This window comes from Paramisgurnus dabryanus, chromosome 1 (assembly GCF_030506205.2).
Source record: "Paramisgurnus dabryanus chromosome 1, PD_genome_1.1, whole genome shotgun sequence".
Taxonomy (NCBI): Eukaryota; Metazoa; Chordata; class Actinopteri; order Cypriniformes; family Cobitidae; genus Paramisgurnus; species Paramisgurnus dabryanus.
The window spans coordinates 65,114,554-65,137,248 of NC_133337.1; the positions used below are offsets into that span (position 1 = coordinate 65,114,554).

The window sequence follows — 22,695 nt, forward strand, 5'->3', positions numbered from 1 at the left end:
TAAGCTCAAGTTAGATACCATATCTCAGGTTTACAACTTTTATGCCATTAATGGGTAAAAAAACATTTCAGGAATGTGTGCGTAAGGATGCTGATACATTTCATTCCCTACTAAAAATGCAACAGAAATGTCAAACTAGTGAATCATTGCTGGGCCATCTGGACATTACTATGCATACTGGAATGTGTTGTCAGGTTATATCAGACGTGAATGTGTAAAGTGACAATATTTCGGCTGTATAAGAATCGGGATCAGTTTGCCACCCATACAGTTTTTGTTTCAAAAGACCATAGCAACATCATTTGTCGTGTCTGATTCATACAAAGTGCGTTTAATTGCAGAACGAGGTGTATGTTAAAATGATATATGGTTAACAACTTCTTAAATGGAAGCTAATTGTAATTTCTATATGCATTGATTGAAATCATCTTTAAAGTTATTCGAGGTTTGGCCTGCATGCTTTTAAAAACCAAACAAAAATACCCTGTTTTATTTCTACATTTGATATTTAGTTCACAAACTGTACTTATATAAGATGCATAATTGTCTAACTTAATATCATTGAAGACCTCAAACTGTATTAGGAGCTTCGTTTAATACTATTTAAATTCGTCATTAACCTCTCAGACCTGCACCATGTAATGATCAATCTTTTGAGCCCCATCTTGTTGACTTAATGACATTAGAGGCGTAGGCTGAACAAGTTCAAATTGGCATGTATGTTGAGAGAGAGTCTGACAGAATACTGGTGCATGTTTGGCTGGGAGAGCAGACCTCCTGGCCGCAGCCAGAATTTAACTAACCGGCTTCTCAAAAGCAACTAATTGGTCCCCAGATTAAAGCCGGGATCATTGAACTGGACGATGCTTCTTATTAATTAGAGCTCGAGGCTGAGTTTTGAGCTCTGGATTTTCATCTGTGCCGATGTGAATGTAGTGGACCTGAGACACAGTGACTTCTTAAGTGGTTCTTAACTTTTACTTTGTCAGTTTTAATCAGGAGAAGATGGTGCAGGGTGAAGTTCAGACTAATGCAGTATTTTTCGGATTAGGGTAAGGCAGTCATTTCTAACCATGGGTGTGTGTCAAACCCCGGGGATCCGTACAATCGTGGCATACGAATTAACCACTTAGTGGTTCAGCTCAGTGCAGTTATAAAATTCTTGACACATTTAGTTTCTTTTTGTAAGGCACACTGGTATAAATGAAAAAAGTTCACAGAAACATATTTCTGGTTTGGTGTAAATGAAGAGGTACTCAAGAGTTACAGATGGAGATATACTGTAGTGCAAAATAGGTTGGAAACAACATGGGAAATGGGGATTTTGCTGTTCTAACTCAGATAACTCAGTAAATATTCTATACACAAAAAATTGCCCTCAATTTTTAAGTTTAATCAAATTGCCTCACTGAAAAAACTGATTCATTCAATTTACTCAATTTCTTAAGGTAAGTAGTTGCAATCGATTTATTTAAGATACATTTAAACAAAAGTTTTACTTTACTAATATATTTTTTTAAATGTAGCTTAAATAAATTGATTGCAACCACTTACCTAAAAAAAATTTAGTAAATTGAATAAATCATTTTTTCAGTGCTGTACAAATCATTATATTATCTCTAAAGGTTAAAACGTCTGTTCTAGATAAATCGATGCCCTGCCTTTAAATCTATACATAATGAACAAACCACAGGGAACCACAATCATGGAGTAAAGACATCCTCATCACATGGATTAACAGAAACGATCGACTCTGATTCAAAGGAAACAGGGGTCCTCAGTCATCCGAGCTGCTTGACAGATGTAAATGGATGTTAAACTAGTCACTCTAATGCATTTTTAAACAGGCACAACAGCAGATATCCAGATGAGCATGACGCTGTGCTCCCTCTAGTATTCATCCATTTATCACGCCGCTTCATGAGCACATCTTTGCCAGCTCAGAATAGCTGTCATTCATCATCGCTCACTACACCGTGGACCTCACATTGGATGCTTCGGTAGCCTGTCTCAGCATCCTTACAAGCCACAAGCTTTCCGCGTCCCATCACAAAGCAATTCTCCACCGACTGCATCTGCCTCCTGCAGCGTAAAAACACAGCACGCACAGATTCACACTCCCGTAACAGACTTGATGACAGATGACAAAGCAACTTTAGTCCGGCAAAAGAGGTCTGGAATATAAGAATAAATATGTAAACTGGAAAACCAGCCCCTGCATTGCCTTTCAAATACTTTCTTGAATGATTATAATCTGAGTGTTTTGAATGTGTGGAATTAACCCATGGTCATATGCAGTGTACTGTATGCACATGTTTATTACTGTGGCAAGATATAACCAGATTCATCAATTTGTATATTTGCAGCTCTGTTGGTTGTACATGCATTGTTTGTTGCTAATGCTTATTTTTCCCTACACTACATGGCCACAAAATGCCTAAGTTTCAGGTTTAGCTATGCCAGCTGCACGAGTAACTAGCATGCGGACAAAATTAAGTCCTGTACGTAGGCACATTACTCCACAGTTACAGTAAACAAAAAGTAAAAATTCCTTGTTGCACTCACATTTTTAAGTTTAATTAACTTGAATTTACAATAAATTTTATCTTTCTACTTTAGACTAGTGACGAGTTGCTATACATGATAAAAATAAGTTGAATAAGTTGAAATGCAGGGTATCTGATTTTGAAAAATGCTAATGCTAACTTTATGCTTTCTAGCACTGAAATCATGTGCACAGAGCAGATTTAAATGCGCTAGGGAAATATGGTGTCTGCCTGAACAGGGTGTGCAGTGGCATGCAAAACACGTTCACAGAAGAGGAGCAAAAATTGAATTGGGTCAGAGTTTAATGATTTGTTGAAAATTTTTTGGTATACATTTATAAATACATTTTTGTATTTTATAGACAAGTCATTGCTATCAGGATGTGAGGAGACTTTCAACCAGCATATATTTTTGGGACTTGCATAACTAAAAATGCTAAGAAAATCTTGGGTTTGAGCTAATGTTCTGGATGCAATTTATGACCAGTGTAAGATGTGACAGAGACATGCTGGGAATTATTGTACCTTCCTGGCCCACTATGACATATCGAAGCTTATACGTCTGACACTCAAAGTGTCAAGATATATTTTTGAGACTTGCATAACTAAAAATGCTTCTGGATCAAATCAGATATCCTGCCTTTAAGCTAAATCAAGAAAGTTTGAATGAATTGTAAATTCAAGTTGATTAAACACAATTCTTTCCCCGCCATTGACAAGTTAACTCTTCAATGAAGAGAAAAAGCTTCCTTGCCAATAATGAGTTTTTCGGGCAATCCGTATTTCTGCTATTATCCACCAGGTACCCAACTTATAAAACACTGAAGTATCCCCTTAGGTCAGGGGTGTCCAAAGTCGGTCCTGGAGGGCCTGTGTCCTGCAGAGTTTAGCTAAAACTTCCCTCAACACACCTGCCTCAAAGAATCTAGTCTGCCTAGTAAGACCTTGATTAGCTGGATCAGGTGTGTTTGATTAGGGTTGGAATAAAACTCTGCAGAGACACCGGCCCTCCAGGAGCAGGAGTGGACACCCCTGCCTTAGGTCAAACAGTTCAAACTCCGTGTTTACCCATATTTGAGAGGTGATAAAAAGAGAACAAATGAAGGTAGGATAAAACTTTTTTGTTTGAAATCAGAGGTTCTGTTCTTTTATTTGATATATTGTATGTTTATATATTTAAAGAAGAGCATTTTCTGGAAGGCATTACTTTTTTGTGAAAATCATCAAAAATGCCGGTGATAGCTGGCAACTTTTTAAAAAATGCTGGCAGGGAAAGAGATAAAAATTTTAAGTTCAACAAATAATTTTTTACAAGGTAGAATGAGACCCTTTTCTGTTCCAGACAATACCCCGTCTATGAAATGGGGTTCATAAAGAAATACTTTATGTAAGAATTTTACCAATCTTTACAAATACAAAGCCTAATCGAATATCTATGGCATAGCTTGGAATGGAACAGTAAAGGGTATCATTGTATTAAAATGTGTCTATATACTTGATTTCATGCAGGTCATTTTGCTTCTCAAGTAAATGTATCTCAATTTAAGAAGTTTATGATATTTGTAATGGTAAACAAGACAAACATTAAATTTCCTTGCACCTGAATGCAAATCCCCAAAGTCACATTTTCTCTAAAACCTCCCTAAAACTGTTATACTATATGTGCATCTCTTTAAATGTCCATTGTTTTTACATAAAAATGTTTTTTTCTATGTAGTACAGGTACTGTATATGTTGTGACATTTTGCTTATTTTGCTATTAATGTGTACCCTTTCTGCTAAAGGTCATTTCTTCTATTTGGGCATTCACGTTCTGGATTGGAGCGCATACTGTAGTCGGCCATGATTATGTTTATTTTGCACCCAAATCAGACTTGTCGTTGCTTTTTCTGCAGGAGCCCATCAGCATAACTACAACCATCTTGGTCTTAGTAGTCCAACTCGAACACCAAAAAATGGTAAGGAGCATGTTTCTCATTCCACAGCCCAATTTCACCGAAAAATCCTATTGTAGCTTTTCACTAATTTATTTAGCATTCACGTGCATACAATAGTGATTGGTTCTTTGCACAGCTCGATGGCATTGTCCATTTCCATCACCATAACCACTTAGAAAACCTTGGGTTTGAGCTAATGTTCTGGATGCAATTTATGACCGGTGTAAGATGTGACAGAGACATGCTGGGAATTATTGTGCCTTCCTGGCCCACTATGACATGTCGAAGCTTATACGTCTGACACTCAAAGTGTCAAGATATATTTTTGAGACTTGAAATAAGGTCTTTTATGGTTCCCCCTGCCTAGTTCACTTCAAAACACTATTTGTTTTACTCTGTCTTTGTTTTAAAGGGCACTTTGGACCCCTTCCGTTAAAACTTCTGACTCAATCATTATTTATCATCTAGTTTGGCGGCCTCAATGTTACCCCTTTTTCACACAATGGGTTCCGGTGCTGGTGCCCAATCTTCAACCTTTCTGCGCATTTCTGCCCTGATTTCAAAACAGAATCCGCTAACATAAGAAGTTAGGGGTGATGTAATGCTAACAAAACATGTACAAATCTGCCTTGATTACAATCATCAAAAACGCTGTCTTGCCATAATTCACCACGTTCCTATTCCTGCCTTTTTAACATAAGCGCCGATTCTGTGTTCCAGGGCTCGAGCACCCACCGAAATCGCAAAGCACCCATGGAAACGCTAGATATGCTCAATTAATTTTATTCAAAAATTCTTTAAAAAGGGAGCCTCTCTGATTGGTGGGTGCTTTAAGGGGTGCTTTACATTTCGCTTCTAAAACCGTGCAGAAAACGCAACCATGTCACTTTCCTCCTCCTATCCGAAGTGCTTGGGCACCCGGTAGCATCTGCCATTGCTAAGCAACCTAAGCGGTGCCTATGAAATCAGCATCTATCCTCTTAAAAATAAAGGTTTTAAAAGAGTACTTCTTCACAGCAATGCTATAGAGTAACAATTTCTGGTTATCCAAATAACTATTTATGTCAAATGGTCTTAAAAGCAACACTTTCTTCTTATCTTTTTGTATTCTTTAAACAGTAGTTTTTCCACCCTTTTGTGTAACAAAATGGCCAGCGACCTCACTAAGAGAAAGGTAGGACAATTTGGGCTCCCCAAAGATCAGTTTTATTACTAGTAACATGGGTGTGGTAGAGGGCTCAACCTCATATTCTTTCATAGGGCCCAAAATTGCTAGGTGCGCCCCTCTATGGATGCTAAAAGTTCCTTATGCACCCATACAAAGAACCTTTCAGAAACCTTTATTTTATAGACTCTATTTGGGAATAGCTATGAATTTTATTTGTTAGAACATCTGACTGTTCTAACCACGCATGATGAGGCTGAATTTAATTTGGTTCTGACCTGCAGTACACCTCCAGCTTGGGAACCAGCATAATTCCGGAGTAAAAAGGGTATGAACGATAGGCTTCATGCACTCCCAGGTGAAAAAAAGTGCACTAAAATACACTTTATTTAGTACACTTTTCCACAATGTACACAGCAAAATCACCAGTGTTAAATTTTCAGGGATGGTGTTAAATACACAGTGTTGATGCTGTTTTAACACTATCTGGTAATAAAATAACACTGCCATTGCTAGGCCAGTGTTATATTCACGACAGTGTCAGTGTAAAACAAGGGTGTTATCAGATTTCACTCTGAGCGGTGTAAATCAAGCCACGCCTCCACTAAACATTTCCTGTCAGGGATTTTACCGCCATTTTCTTTCACCGGAGGACTGAAGAGATCAGGTAAATCAGTCTCATAATATTCACATGGTTTAGCTAAATTAAACTGTTATTTCTCTGTCTGACTCTACGCAGCCATATGCCAAAAAACCTAAATAAGATATTTTCCCATTTTATTTCCCCTTTGTTCGTTATTTGGTTCAGTTTAATCAGAGCTACCTTGTGTAACGTTGTTCCCTTGTTAGTTTAGTATAAAGTTAAACTGCTAGCTAAAAGTTTAAAACCAAGAAGGATAATATTAACAGGAGATATGAACGAAAGAATTGAACCATGATAAAACGCGACATGCACTACAAATTGAAGGTATGAAATTAAGTTAAATGAAAGCTCGTTTATTCACCATATGATGCTCGTTATGAGGTAATCATATAGGCTAGATACCGTGAGTTAACGAGGTCGTTTACATGCACGTGAGTGCACGGATATCGGTTAATTATTCAAATTACTGAAAAACACGGAGAAAACAGCAACCGCATTGTCATGTGTTTTTCTAAGATGTATGCAAACACGGGAAATATCGCCAAACCAACAATTCATTTGACCAAAACCTCACAATATATCATCATTTGTATGCACAGATTGCTGGATTGGATGCATTGTGTGTTGTAAGCTTTTCGTGGCACTAGATGTCAGACAGATGCAAATGGCAAATACATACAAAAGTGTAAAACGTGTAAGGCTAACGTGAACGTTTGTTTTTTTTCTGTCATTATAGATGCTAGTTTGGTGAAAGTTCACACTGAGTGCTTCAAATCATTCAGAAGAGATGCTGTTTTTAGGGCAGTTTATTAAAGAAGACCTGACATGGATGACTTCCAATGAGAAACGACTGCTAATACTTATATAAATTCATTACAGAAGGTAAGTTTATATATTTATACATATAAATCATTTTATTTGACATAACTGAACAGTTAACCAATCTTTTTATATGTAGTTTTGTACATATTATTATTATTATTATTATTATTATTATTATTATTATTATTAATCTGGAAAGAAACTCACATGACCTGCTGCCAACTTTAATAAAAATATATTATCTTCTCATACATCGTTTTGCTATTGATGTCATATTAAATAGCAATCAAATTGATTACTATTTTGAAAATGTATAAATGAAGATTCATATTGTCTTGAGTGCTGTTTTTAATATAAAAAGAATGTTGAGTTTTCAGAGTCTTTATTGTCATTTTTGTGATAGGACCCTACCAGACTATATTTGAATACGGCATACTCATGAATTCTGGAACTGTTATTCCTTAACCCAGTTTGGAGGATAAGAGCTTACCAACTAGTTATGTGAGTACACACAGTACATTAGTACTGTACACTGTCTCTAACATGATTTATTATACTGAGATGATTTTGATTCAAATAACGGTTAAAAATGCACCCTTTTTGGTATTTTCTTGACTCTTTTTGTCTTTGAAAATCTGCAGAAATATGCTGAGGTGATGTATTGCAAAATAGCCAACATACAACAATATGGATGACCCTCTGTCTGGTCAACAGGAGTTTAAATATGGTAAGTGTACATGGGTTTGCTACTTTTACGGTTTTAAAGTTTAACTGTATACTCATGGTGTTTAAATTCTGTTTTGCTAGGACGGGACAGTGATGTGGCAGCTCTTCCCTGGCTCATTCACCTCTTGCCTTCATTTGTGAAAGGAAGAAAGACTGGAGAGGGTCAATGTGCAACTGAAGCTACTGATTGTGCTATGTACGTTTTTTTAGTATTTTGTTCTAGTTATTTATTCAGCAGTTAGTTTGCTTGCATTGTTCACCCCATGTAAATGCATACAAGTTCATAAATACACATCAAATACACTCTTTTAAAACACTTAGGTGATGAGCATCAATCCATGCTTTGAGGGGGATGAATCGGCACAGCCCTGCCTGCACTGCGTTGGGAACAGAAGTTGCATCCAGAATTTTTGCATCATTCTGGACCAAAAAGCCATTCCCTCCATGATGAAGACCACTGATGCAGCCTTCCACTACATCATGAGTAAAACAACTACAGAACTAAATACCAGGTTGGAACGTATTTAAGAAAAATGAAACGTCTTTTGAATTGAAATGTCTGTTTTGTTATGGAAAAATCTTTAGTATTGTGAAGGATAAGCATTTCTGCCTGCCAGTAAGGTAATTGCAGTGTATTTTAATGTTCAAGTTTTGAGTAGGGTGGCTAATTTTTTTTAAACTCTCATTTGATATATTAAAGACCTTATAATAAGTGGTTTTCATGTCACTGCGCTGTGGTATAAGATAACTTTCATTATTCCATACTGTATTCTGTATTCTAATTGTAGCTGAGGTATTTAAATAAGCATTGTTAAATGCAAAGTGTTGTGTGTATCAATGTAAATATTAAATGTGATGTACTTTAATAAAAAGAGGTTTTGCAATATTTCTTGCCATTTGTCTTTTATAGAAACAACCCATTAGCAACAAAAGTGGCTATTAATCAGTATTTTAACACTTAACATTGTTGAATTCACATTACACTGGTGTTGACCTTAAATTAGGAGTGTTAATTTTTAACACTGTATTTCTGTGCCAACACCAGTGTAGTGTGGAAACAACAATGAATAGTGTTGAACAAAGTGTAAAATTTAACAATATTGAGTGTTAAATTAACATATAATGAGTGTTGTTAAATTAACACTACACTTTTGACTAAATTAACACAGTGTAGTGTGGACACATATACACACTTTTCAAGTGTTAAATTTGACACCCTGGGTGTTATTTTAACACCAGTGATTTTGCTGTGTACTAAACGTGCTCTATTTTCGCACACTAATTTGAACTTAGTATTCAGTGAGTGAACTTAGTAAAAAGTAGTATTTAGTACAGTACTTCTAAAGAAAAACTTAAGATCTTATATACTTTAATATACTAGGTCTGTATTGAAAAAAAAAATCTTTTTAATTATAACTTGAACTAACCTTTAAACATCTATGAATATACTTTAAAGTATAATAGTAGTATATAAAATAGTATTGGCAGGTGAAAAAAAGTTCACTAAAATAATTTTTTTTTAGTCATAACAGTAAGGTAACAAAAGTGATCTATTTCTGTGTAGTAATTTGTACTTAATATACTAAAAAGTAGTATTGTTTTGGGTCAGCTTACTTTTATGAGCTTTTCCACTGGGTGCAGTACGTAGGAAACCAAAACTTTTTTTAGTTCCACCTCGGTTGGGGTTCCAAGCGACCCAAGCTGATACAAAAACGTGACACGAAAACACTGTAGATCACTGACTGGTCTGAGAGAATCGTCACTACCAGCGTCATCGCTATAATAGATTAGCTTTACCTTGGTACTAGCTTGCTCTGTCTCGAGTAAACCTGTTGTCATCTGTGCTTTGTAGCAAGTTCCCAAACTCCCTTTTAGTGATGAAAAAATCCACAGGTTGAGAATCAGGAACACCATACCAATTTTTTTCCAGACTTGCAGTTTGTGGCGGCACATTCGCGACGCGCACGTTCTCATATATGCTTAAATGCAACTTCAATGAGGCTTAGTGATTGAGAATCAGGAAATTCGTGTTTGTACAGAAACTGTCATGTGAGACAGAGATAGTGATAAACGAGATGTGAAAACATCTATTTGTGCTGGTCAATTTTAATTTTGTGGTGGACTGAGAAATAAATGAATATATGGGAGTGTACAACAACAACACTCTCAGTAGTATGATGTCACAGCAGTAGGCAGCGCAAATATAACGACACACCTATAATCCCTCCCACTCTGAAGGGTTGCTAAACTCAATGGAAAACCTAACAAAGCCCAAGTGAGGTGAGCTGACCCGAACTGACCTAAACCAAACCGTGGGGTACTATGCGATGGAAAAGCACCATTAAGTGTACTCAATTGTGCTATTTTCTAAAAATGGATTTAGTTACAACTTCAAGCACACTTTAACCCACCTTTTAAACGTTTATAAATATTCTTTCAGTAATTTCAGATATAATAATAGTACATAAATAATACAACATACAAAATGTAGTAATAATATATTGCCCACATATTTGTACAGTAGACATTAATTAAATCATTTCTAATGTACTGTAATCATATTAATGTTACACTTGAATTAGAATGTGATATATTTAGTATTTTACCTGCATGTTTGCCACCAAAACGTGTTTTAACCCATTCTAACATGATACATATATTAATACATATTTCTTCCATCATTAACAACAAATTAAATGTAAGAGATACAACCAAGTATGTATTTACCCCTATTGAAAGTATTATACAATACAAAACAAAGATCAGTGAAATGCAATTACAGAGATATTTTTATCAAATTGTAGACAATTAATATAAAAAGTACACTATGAATATGCAACCATTTAATATTCATATAATCATAGTAATGTAATTCTCTAAACAAAAAGTTACTGAAAAATGCTAAAGTGCATTTATACTAACAAGCTAAACCTGCAAATGGCTGAACCAAGCACAGAGCTGATTAAATATCCCATGTTTAAGTGGAGGTCACTTCTTCTTGAAATTCAAACACTTTAGTAATGAAAGACTGCTCAATCACAAGGTATATTTAAAGGAAACAGAATATATATACTGTACAAAATTAACCAATAATTAATGAACATAATTGGCATACATATGCATTAGAATTTTGTTAACTTTTCAGTTAACATTTTAAAGCTTTGACTGTGTCCTCATCAAGCTTGACATGAGTGTCCGTTTGATCAGTCACTAAACAACACTCTACAAGTTACATTGAATATAGGGTTAGAGGAGGCTCAACTCACTGACACTGATATAATGCAACCTGTGTGTATTACAGGATATGTTTTACTTTGATAATTGTGTTTTATTTTAACCTAGGGCATTTTCCATTGATATGTATTTTGCTAACATGAAAAGTTCCCCTCTATTTAAGGAGATTTAAGGAAATCAGTATACCAGGATGACTAGGCCAAGTCCCCTTCAGCTTTACCAACCAAACATAAACAACTAAACCACAGATTTTTACATGAATGACTCCAAAGGACAGAAATAAGCCACCTGTAATGGATGTGTTGCAAACTAATTTCTTCCAAATCACTCTCCATTTGTCCTGATTCAAATATCTCTATAGCAGCTGATCTGTTAACAACATGATGATTTATGATGTTTCCTTTACAAGAATGATTTATCACTAGTACAATGTTTACAGATAAAATTAAACCGAGCCTCAGCCATTTTAGATATATTCTCTTGTAAAACATCCCTTTTAACAATGTCATTTTTGTATCCATCTAAATAAATGTAAAAAAAAAACAATAAGGTTGTAAAGATTGAATCGATATAAACAACAACCAATGAACACTGGAGTTGGCTGGTCAGCTCAAGAAAATAACCGTATGGTCATAACATGATGCCATAAAACTTTAAAAAAATTTTAAAACTAGGGTTAAAAATACTTACATACATACATACATACATACATACTAGTCTGGGACTAGCATTGCATTAAATATTAGCATTAAAAAACATAAAAGTGATCTCAATGTTATACTTATATTGTAGCAACTAAAAACTTATCACCAAAAATAAGTATTTTTAGGGGCTGTATCTTCATCTGTTTGTCTCTACTTTGACTTATTAAATCTTGGCTCTGATTGGTCAATGATTGGAATGTGGCTGTGCTAAAAAAAGACCAAATGTTATTATTTCTGAAATACAAGTAAGAGAAATGATGTTCCAAAAGCCACACAACGCACGCTTGAAGAAGCTGGGTTAAAATTAAGACTGTAATACTAAATGTTCTTATTATTTAAAAGTAAACTAAAAAAGTTAAATTCTGTCATAACATGTTCTCTCGTCCATCTTTAAACAAAAACCGGAGTACTGTAATGAAATCCAAGAAATGTATATTTCCCCTCAATGTCAGATCCACTTAAACTAAAAACTGCTCACATTTCAAAAAGTTCATCCCCCAAAAAACATTGCCGAAATAGAAAGGCCATAGCCAGAATTATTCAAATAACGAGGACATCCCTTAACATAATAATAATAATAATATAATGTCTCACAAGGCCAGAATTCAGTTAACAGGTTTATTAACATACAAGCACAAAGTGCAGGCCATGCTTATTAAAAGGTAATAGGCTATCCAACACTTCACAACAATTAATTATCCATATAATATTTAGCTTAATTGTCATTGCAGATTAGCTATAGTCACTGGATTTCAGCATTTTGGTAAGATATAGGTTTGAATCTCATGACCTCGGTGTTCTCAATGGTAGCTACGGCCATGCGAAGTAATCCATACCGTATGAATTGAGTGGTTACATCCAAGTCCTCTGATGAGAAATGATCGCTATTTATATTATAACAGTTTTAGTTTATACTTTTAATTCAAATTTACCAACAATCATGCAAGGAGCCATGCACATTGTGTACAGAGGGTATGCAGCGACATCTTTTCCACGTGACCACGCCCTGTTGAGTGGCAAAACATTCAACAAAATGGCTGCTTTTCATAGCGGCTGCTGCGAAAAGGCCAGTAAAACAGACTATTTTCAGCTTAAATTGAATTTAGTTGGCCTTAACAGTGACCCTAACAACTTGCCAAACAACCAGTAGTCTGTGGACATTGGCATATGACCAGACATTGCTTTTCCTGACATATATGTTTGTCTTGCCTAACACTATTAAACCATCCCACCTTTGTGCAATTACACAGAATAAGAGTATTCATTGGTGTATTTTTATAGGATTTTTTTATACCAAAATTTTACATACCTGATATATGGCTACTGCAACTGATTTACTTCTCATTTGAGTGTTTTTTGCAGTTTGGAAAAAGGATGCTCCAAATATTTGTTGAATCTGTTAGCACAGTCGATCACACAATTACTTTTCCCATTTTAGACGCGTTTTTCATGTTATGCTAATACTGTCACTCAGACTTTTTGCCACTCAGTGGGTGTAACCGCAGTCACGTTCGCTGAAGGTGACATCACGTGCATACCCTCTCTAAAAATGGGTGATCATTTTAACAATGTGGTTCTTGTATAATGTAAATGAGAAACGTTGTTTTCTTGTAAACGTGCCCTAAATCATTTTAATCTTGGGTTTATGCATTCACATACAGAGGCTAATTCACTACATGAAAATATTAAAATATAGCCTACACACATTTCTCTGGCACGGTAAGCTAAGCTTGCAGCCAGGTTTTATCACCAAGTCCAAAGAATTGAATGTGCAAGCTGAGATCCATCCACTGGAACACTTACTTACACAAGCACAGATGCCTCTCATAGTCAGTGATATTTAAAATCATTGTTGTGATGCTTTCATACTGTACTCTGGGCCATTAGTTTTAATAAACAACTTGAAATGTCACGTCAAAACCAATGGTTCGTTGTTACAAGGAATACACAAATAGCACCTCCCCATTTCCATTTAATTTGCTTTCTCAAACACAGTGATGTTATTGAATTGCTTTTGTTTCTCCTTGAATTGACCAGCTCACAGACCTGTAAGACACGGTAAGTTATATTCACAACCGTACTTGATTTTCTCTCTTTTCTGTTTCTCCTCTTTCTTCCGATGAAGATGTTTTTTCACTTCACATATCACGAAACTAAACCCCATGGCATGTACAGAGCAAGTGAAAAATAGAGTAACTGCTGTATAAACATTGCTTGTCCTTCGTATTTACCCTACTGCAAGCACCCCATTCACCCACCAGATCCCTGGAGTGTTTGTTGCGTCCTAGCCCCTCTGCTGCTGTGGTAGTCACACAACCCTATTTTTAACCAGGGCTTGATCCTCGCCCGCCTGCTCTCCCTCTGTCTGACTAGGCTCAGGCTGGCATGACGGGCACGGGCCCACAGGGACTAGGGGGGCCGTCAGCCTAAACTACTCCCACATCATATCACATCACTCACTAAACCAGGGTCCTCCATTATCAATGAGACAGCTAATAGAATTTGATTGGACAGGGCATGACCCAGTCACTGTCTGTGATGCTTTTCCATTAATAGCCAATAAAAAACCCTGCACAGAAGATCTCTACTTCTACTCATCAGTGCCCTGGTGATTTAATTAGCGTGTACACAAATGTATAGAAGTGTGTGCAAAATATTACAGGGGTTATATCATTCAACAAATTTCCCTTGATCTGTAAAATAGATTATGAAGTGCATTTTTAAAATCTTGATCTGAGGTCCATTTATAGTGTTAGCAATTAGTTGCATTTCAAAAAAAAAGTTTTGATGTTTTTATAGTAACGACCTCTTAGTGTATATACCAGAAGATCAAACTTTGATTTCTCAGTTTATGACCACTTTAACCTTTACGAAACTTAAAAGTCTAAAATCATCATTTACTAAGCGTCAATCAAATTCTGCACATTTCTGATGTTATGCATAACTAACTCAACACACGACCACTAAATGTTGATGTCATTGACTCTTACTGTATCTGTTATGCCAAGTCTTGGAAAGGAAATAAAGAGGAAGCAGCATTGTTCGGTTTTATTACATTTACGCATTCGGCAGATGCTTCTCGGCAAAGTGACTTACGGTGCATTCAAGAAATACATTTTTTCAGTATTTTGCCTAAGGCATGACCCCATGAGCTACAGGATCAAAGGAAAGCAAAACAACAAAAGAGTAAAATAAGGCAAACTTTTTTTTTTACTTTTTGCTGATCCTGGCTGTGTGAAGCAATTGCCACTTACACCTTTGTATGAATAAATATGTTACAAAAGACCCCTCACAGCGATGCCATGCAGAGACTTTTTTGGTATCCAAAGAACCATTCCTTTTTATAGTTTAAATCACTTTTTCCCACTACAATAAAACATTTACTGAAACAAAATAGCACCTTCATTTTTAAGACTGTACATCATTTAAAATGTTAAAGGAGTAGTCCACTTTAAAGATGGGGTCCATTGACTTTTTATAGTAGGAAAAAAAATACTATGGTAAGTCAATGGGCCCCATCTATAAAGTGGACTACTCCTTTAAGTCACTTATTTTAGTCCAATCTTATTTAATTATTGCATTTCCACATTAACCGTTAAAAATCTAAATTTGAAATGTAAGCAAACCCAAAGATGCGTCATATATTTTAAATTTTGAAGGGGACATTTCTTAAAGGAAAACACCACCATTTTCAATATTTTACTATGTTCTCACCTCAATTTAGATAAATTAATACATAATAATACAAGTAAATATGGCGTACCAAAATAAATTGTGGCGATTTTACAGCGGATAAAAAATGAGAACTATATTGTGAGCACTTAGTTTGTAGCACTTTAAGTCTTTAAATAGGGAAAACATGGAAGTGTTCGGTGTCTTCTAAATTCATCCCTGTTTGGATCCTAAGGAATGAATGGGGCTAGGCTAAATGCTAACACATTCACAACGTGCTGTACAAAGATTAAGTTCACGCATTGAATAAGTTGAGGTAAGAACATAGTAAAATATTGAAAAACGGTGGTGTTTTTCTTTAAAAGCACAGCATCAAAAAAAGACAAAGCGGTCAAAAATGCTCTATTAATAATTTAAATTTGCCTGTTTTTTTTTTTGCCACAATAGCATTACTATCATTATAAATGGACTTCTGGGGAAAATAAGCTGAAGTGTGTACTAATTTCTAATCAAAAATATGTATTACAAATGTTTTTCTGATCACTCATTCGGTTTTTTACTGGTCGGACAAACGGATAGTCCTGTACCAAACTCACACCATTGGTTGAGACACTGTTACTCTGTCTGGCTGGTTAGATCATCATCATCAAACATCAATAAGTGACGCACTTCAGTTTATAATAAAAAATATATTTAAAAAAAGTATATATGAAATGAAAAAATGATATGACCCCATTAAAACTGACACAAATAAATTTAAATGTAATATATATATAAAAATCCTTGGAGATGCTTGAATGCATGATTTTGACTTTGCCGTTACAGTTTTGCTGGTTTCTTTTATGTTGTCTGCAGAGAGCACCCGGATGAGCAATATCCTCACATCACAGACCGAGCCATACGATCTGTCCTTCTCCCGTTCATTCCAGAGCCTGTCTCACCTCCCTCCTTCGTACGAATCTGCTGTGAAAGCTGACCTCAACAAATACTCCTCACTCAAGAGACTAAGTAGGTGGTGGTCCTTAGATCTGTTATTAAAACCTCAGTGTACCTCAACTTGGTATAATAGTAGCATTTAAATGGCTAATTGAAAAAATTAAACGGAATAATATGTTTACGTCTACATACGTTTACATTATCGTTGATGTGTCCATGTCTCAAAAATATTCATGAGACTGCATGTTCTTATCCAGTGAGAAGACGCTAGCTGAATTATTTATGACAGCCCATGATGTGTTACATGCTGATAATTTCAAAAGACGATTGACATGCTTGCCCCCTCTCGTTCTCAAGAACCCCACTCACTTATTGCTCCTCTCACAGCATCCACGCCCATTTAAGTAGCATTTTTTTTTTAAACGATGGTGAAACTGGGGTATCTTCGCCCCAAAATATTCCCTCCTCGGTTTTAGCTTTCAAAGCAATCAACGGTTTCATCGGACGCACGTACATTGTAGCAGTTGTGTGTCTGGATGGAACTTAACTTCTGGTATCTGTTTGTTTAGTGGTCTGACTAGTGGCTAAACTGAACTCTTGAACAATACCGCGTGAAAAATAACAAATGTTTTGGTTTCCTAAATACAAGGGGAGACGGCGATCATGGATCACTGCTATGTTTTGCAGCCGATCTGTAGATTGTATACATTATGTAGTACACAGTTTACACCAGAGGTGTAAAGAGTACCTGAAAGCCATACTCGAGTAAAAGTACAAATACCTTACTGTAAAAATTATTCCACTACAAGTTACAAGTCAACGACTCGAGTAAAAGTCTTAAAGTAACCCAATTTATAAGTACCGGTACTTAAGTATTTTACTCGTACTGAATGCTGGCTCAAAAGGCCAATTCACACTGGTCAGACAATACCAACTCCAACAGACACCAACAGATACCAACAGACACCAACAGACAACCACATTCTAAAGTCTCATTTACTTTGATCCAACAACTGCTAACAGGGGTTTCACACTGGTCGCGTCTGTTGGAGTAAATGCAGTCCATTTACCATTTTGAGTTGCAGGATGACCCTCCTGCAATCGCGCTTCATGTTTGTTTTGATTGTAGCATCACAAGTTTAACAAAGGGTCCCTTGACAGAATCAAATGTGATATGAATCCATGTGTCTGCTCTTTATCTTTTCTCTCAGACCAGACGTTAACTTTTCTGTATAGTTTATGACATTCGCAGCAAGCTGATGTACCGCCAAGTAGATTTTTACCTCTGACCCTGTGTGTTATATTTTGTGCTACGGTGGCTCAATGCAAGCCGTTCAGCGTTTGACATCAAATTACCCCGAGACCAGACTTCTCCATATGCATTTGATTCGCTCTCGCAGTATTTTGATTTCATACGATTGCCCTGCGCCACATGAAGTCCCTCAGTTGTGTGTGCGCATCTAATCTCACGGTCACACAACAGATTTTGTCCCACACTCACTAAGACTTTTGTCTCGTTTTTATTCGTTGACAAATAAACGATGTAGCGAGTAACGGTAAGTGTCAGTTCAAATGTAGTGGAGTAAAGAGTACAAATACTCAAATCAAAAATGTAGTTCAGTTGAGAGTTAAAGTTGCTTGTATTCTTGAGTACAAGTACAAAGTAGCCCAAAAAAGACTTAAGTACAGTAACAAAGTACATTTACTCAAGTACTTTACACCTCTGTTTTATACAGTAACACAGTATTTTGTTTGTTATTAGAAATAAACTAAACCCTGTTGTTATTGAGTCTTTGTGGAAGTTACGTTTGTTTTATGAAAGCTGTTTGTTTATGTTGTTACTGCTGAAACCATCTATAGAAACCACATGTGAGCACAGTGCAAAACGACTAGTGTATGACATCAAAGTATACTGAGAGGGATTGAAAAGCAGTGGAGTGCTGTGCTGCACAGATTGATCAGCCGTTGTTATTGTTATACAACTTCTATAAAAAGATTTTTGATGCGATCAATAACTCAAAAGTGTGGTCTATCAAAACCAGGTGGAATTTTGAACAAATGTAAAACGACTTTAGTAGAATTTCACTTTGAACATAAATAGTGAATTGTTATTTTAACAACAGAACAAGATAGATTTTTGTGTTACACTTGTTTTTAGTAAATGTACACAACTATGACCTTGTTAATTATGTAACTGTAAATATGTTGTTGTTCATCTTTGGAAAAATAATTAAATGACATATACAATTTAAGTTTCAGTTTCAAACTTGAATTGTTGAGAATAAAAAAAAATCCAACAGCTTTAACACTATAAAATTAAATTAAAACAATATAAATTCTTAACATAATGCAACAGTTGCATTGTGTTGAAACAGGAACTCCTGACATTTAAAGGTCACGTTCTTTCTGATCCCATTTTTTAAACCCTATGTAGTTAGTGTGTAATGTTGCTATAATAGCATAAATAATACCTGTAAAATAATAAAGCTCAAAATGCTTTATAAACATCACTAGAACAGTTTGTTGACTAAACTCTGCCCACAGGAATACATCAGTCGCCAGCTAAGCTAACGGCAAGCTAAATCACAACACACTTAACAAACTACACAATCAGAACTCGGTACGTATTTCGGAAGGAGGGACTTCACAGAACAAGAAAGACATCAGCCTGTTTTGAGGACAGTGAAAAAGAGATAAGTAAATTGTGTGAAAAAACACATGCTATATTGCGCACTGTAAACACAATCAAAGCTTCAAAAAGACAGAAAGAACGGGACCTTTGAACTTAAAATATTAGATTAAAAAACTTCAAGTAGTTAGTTACTCGTTACTTCCGATCTGATAGAGAAGAAGAGTAAAAGCACTGAATTTCACACTACTTTAAGGGTTTTCACAAACCTCTCCTTGAAAGTCTCATTGTTCTGCTTATATATGTAAAACCCAAGATAAAGTGAAGCAGCCTATCTCAGTCCTGCAATGGACAAATTAACATCACATAACATGTCGTTTGAGAACAAATCTGAAACACACACAGATGTTTTTCTGACAGGTAACTGTGTCTTTATTTTCACATTCACAACACAAACTTGTCAGCATCTGCCTTTAAACAAGCAAACAGTAAACATAAAAGAAAGTGTCTGTTTATTGTCATGTTTTTATATGAATAGGTTATTTTCATTGCCTTTAAAGTGCAATTTCTAAACATAAACAGGAGCTTGATAAAAATGATCATTTTAGAATGTCATATGAAATGTATCTGTTTTTGCAAATCAACTCTACATTTATATAATACATGTTTCTTTAAAAACATACTTTATTCTTTTATTTGTATAGTATATACATTCTTTGGAAAGGATTTAAGTAAAATACAGTCCTGTTTTTATTTGTATGTATTTCTACACCAGTGGTTCTCAAACTGGAGGCCGGGGTCTCGAGATGGTGCCAGGGGGGCCCCCGTTTTATAACATTTTATAAAATACATTAATTTAGCATGAATTCTGTGTAATTAAACCTAAAAAAATAGGTTAAGGTTTGAGAACCACTGTTCTACACTGTAGTGAGGTGTCCGGATTTGTGTATAAAGGGTTCAGTTTGTTTAGGTTTTGTGAGGAAAGGATATGGGGATGTGCAGATGTGAATGGGTGTTGTTTCTAAGGTTTACAGGATTTGTAAACTAAAATAGTATTACAATAAGGTAAATGTGCCCATAGTTACCAAATTACCAATAGTAGTGTTCAAATCATCACTGTGACACTTATCGCAACGTGTTGTAAGTTTGGCGCTTGAATTTCTGTAACTTGCGCTGAGATGTCAGTTCGTTCTGGTGCACAAAGCACGTATCGCATTATGAAACTTTTCTTTTAGACCTCTTGGAGGAAAAAGAGAGTGAACTTGTGGCCACGCATGATCTGCCTCTGATAGCTTGCACACGCCTTACTCTGCTTCGGCCATCTGCTTTCATCTGCGCCAAAGGGTGATGCGTACCACCTCTTGCAACACACGCAGCCTCGCCAAAATCTTGCAAGACTTTTGAACAAATCATTAATATAAATATATATATATTTAATAATAACCATTTGACAGTAGCAGAGTAATGCCTTTCAATGTAATTTAGTAGAAGTAGTTTTTTTTACTAGAAATGTACTTAAGTAAAAGTACCCATCGTTAAATTTCATCAAAGTACTAGTTACCCAAAGAATTTACTTAAAGTAAATGTAACGAAGTAAATGTTATTCGTTACTACCCACCCCTGCAATTAAACCCAATTTACTTTTATTTTGAAAAACTCTACAAAGTCAAACTTCAGGATGTGTTACGAGCACCAAATAACCTGTAGATTGATCAGTACACATGAAACCTGAAACATAACGCGTTATAAGAAAAAAATGACCATTTTAGGAATTAACTTTTCATGATTGAAAATAGCTTTCTGGACCTACATGCGCAAAACGATGACAAAAAACACGTCATTTGTCAGTTTGGAATGCAAATGTATTCAGGGCTCTGAGAAAATCGCTTTGTTACTTTCATCCCACGTTCCTTTCACACCAGTCCTCCCTTATTAAAGCCATGGTTAATTTTCAGAAGGGAGATGTTGTTGACATCATACCATTCATTCTTTGATTTCGCTTGTAACGAAACAGGAAATTTTGAGGTCTCTGCTCTCAGATCAGTAGTTTATACTGAAAAGGTTTGTCATAGTCCCAGCCCTGTTATGGATTCAGTTAGCAGTAGATTGTTTTGCTGGGTAATATGGCCTGCACTTGTTATATTTCCCTAAGTGAAGAGTAAACTCCCCTGAGGGTTGTGTAATTGCATAAAGAACGCACCAGATCACCGCTATCCCTGAAACCCAAGCGACGGCAGTAAAATTGACAGTCCTGCTCATCTGCAATTCTCCTGAGTTTGCTGAGCCTCCACTGGCGAAAACATGCAATCATACATTAAACTATTCATGGCACCAGACCCTCCTAAAAATTGTCCTGTGGCAGTGCCTCCTCCGTATCTCAGATGTGCCTCTTAAGCGAGTTATTTGTTGTAGGGAATAGCCAAAAGGCTTAGCTGTTTCTTCAGTGATGTTTTCCACTGACAGGTCTGGCTGGATGCAGCCGGGCGTCCATTTCAGTGCCTTAAAAAAAAACCCTCCAAACTTTCTCACCCATTTTGTTTGTTTATTTTGCTAATATCCACTCCACAAACCATCAAAAGGCGACTTTATGAAGTAAGATTAATTTAATCTTTAATCACCATAAACAGATTATGTACCATTAATTTCCCCAAATAACACAGCGTTCATCCTCGCACCAAAGCGAGAGATAAATTGAGCTATTTTGCGCTTTTATCTTTTAACAAACTGGATCTAATCCCCTAAAGAGGCACGGTTTCTGATATCCCACACATATGACTGCTATTACCTCAGGCTCTGAAATATTGTGCCATATTTTATTTTTTCTGTACCTCTCTCGTCACGGTTATTTAATTAATTTTCACTTAAAGAAAGATTTGTGGCTGTAATTTTGTTTGATACACTGCTTTATTGCATTCCACCGTGATGCACTTCAATATCACTGGGCTGTAAATGTGTGGAGAAATCTATCAAGTGTAACTGAGATCCCAAGGACATGAGAATGTATTCATTACACCAGTGAGCGAAGGATAATGTCATTATTTCCAGTTCTAATCATGCATTTAGTTACAGTACAGTCACTCACTGTCCTGACTCAATCCCTGCATCCGAAACCGCATACTGTGATAGTATGTACTGAATTAGATGAAGTAATGCATCACGTGACACTCATCGTCATAACAACAGGTGAACCGATAGGCCCGTTCTACTTTGTGCCACGCCGCAAGAACCCACTGGTGGATTACGTCAAAGTACCGCAAGAGCGATTAGAAAGCTGACTCCTCCGTATGATTTTTCGAATCGTACTTTGACGTCATCTGCCTGTCAGTTTTTGTGGTCGCCGGTTTAAGTTGAAGAAGCCTGTTAACTTAACTATCGCAATTTAGCCACAATGAACAGTTGTTCCCTATATGTCTTTGCATTTGAATAGAGCTGTGTTACTGCTTTCTGACATTTTTGAATATGACAACGCCTCTCCTTCTCCGTTGGGTGACTCCTCTCACTGTATAGTATATCGTCCATTAAATGCACATTTAAGTAGTAGGTCATTCGGATATTTTACTACAGCCTACTGTTTTATGAATACTATGACTTTGGACATACTACACACCTACTATATACTAGGATGTTTGGACACTGCAAATGTATTTGTGTCCTGAAGTCCTCTAACTGTGGCTCATCATG

The 22,695-nt window shown here is 36.1% G+C and overlaps 1 protein-coding gene across 3 annotated transcripts in view; it reads left to right on the forward strand.

Moving 5' to 3' along the window:
* shisa6 (shisa family member 6) overlaps positions 1-22,695 on the forward strand; it is a 101,097-nt gene that overhangs the window by 73,244 nt on the left and 5,158 nt on the right. For 2 of the 3 annotated variants that reach the window (XM_065253567.2, XM_065253565.2), the window contains 3 exons: positions 4,442-4,504; positions 13,815-13,835; positions 16,305-16,457. In XM_065253567.2, coding sequence (XP_065109639.1) covers positions 4,442-4,504; positions 13,815-13,835; positions 16,305-16,457 — 237 coding nt within the window. The remainder of the gene's footprint in view (positions 1-4,441; positions 4,505-13,814; positions 13,836-16,304; positions 16,458-22,695) is intronic. The other variant, XM_065253566.2, reaches the window with a different exon arrangement.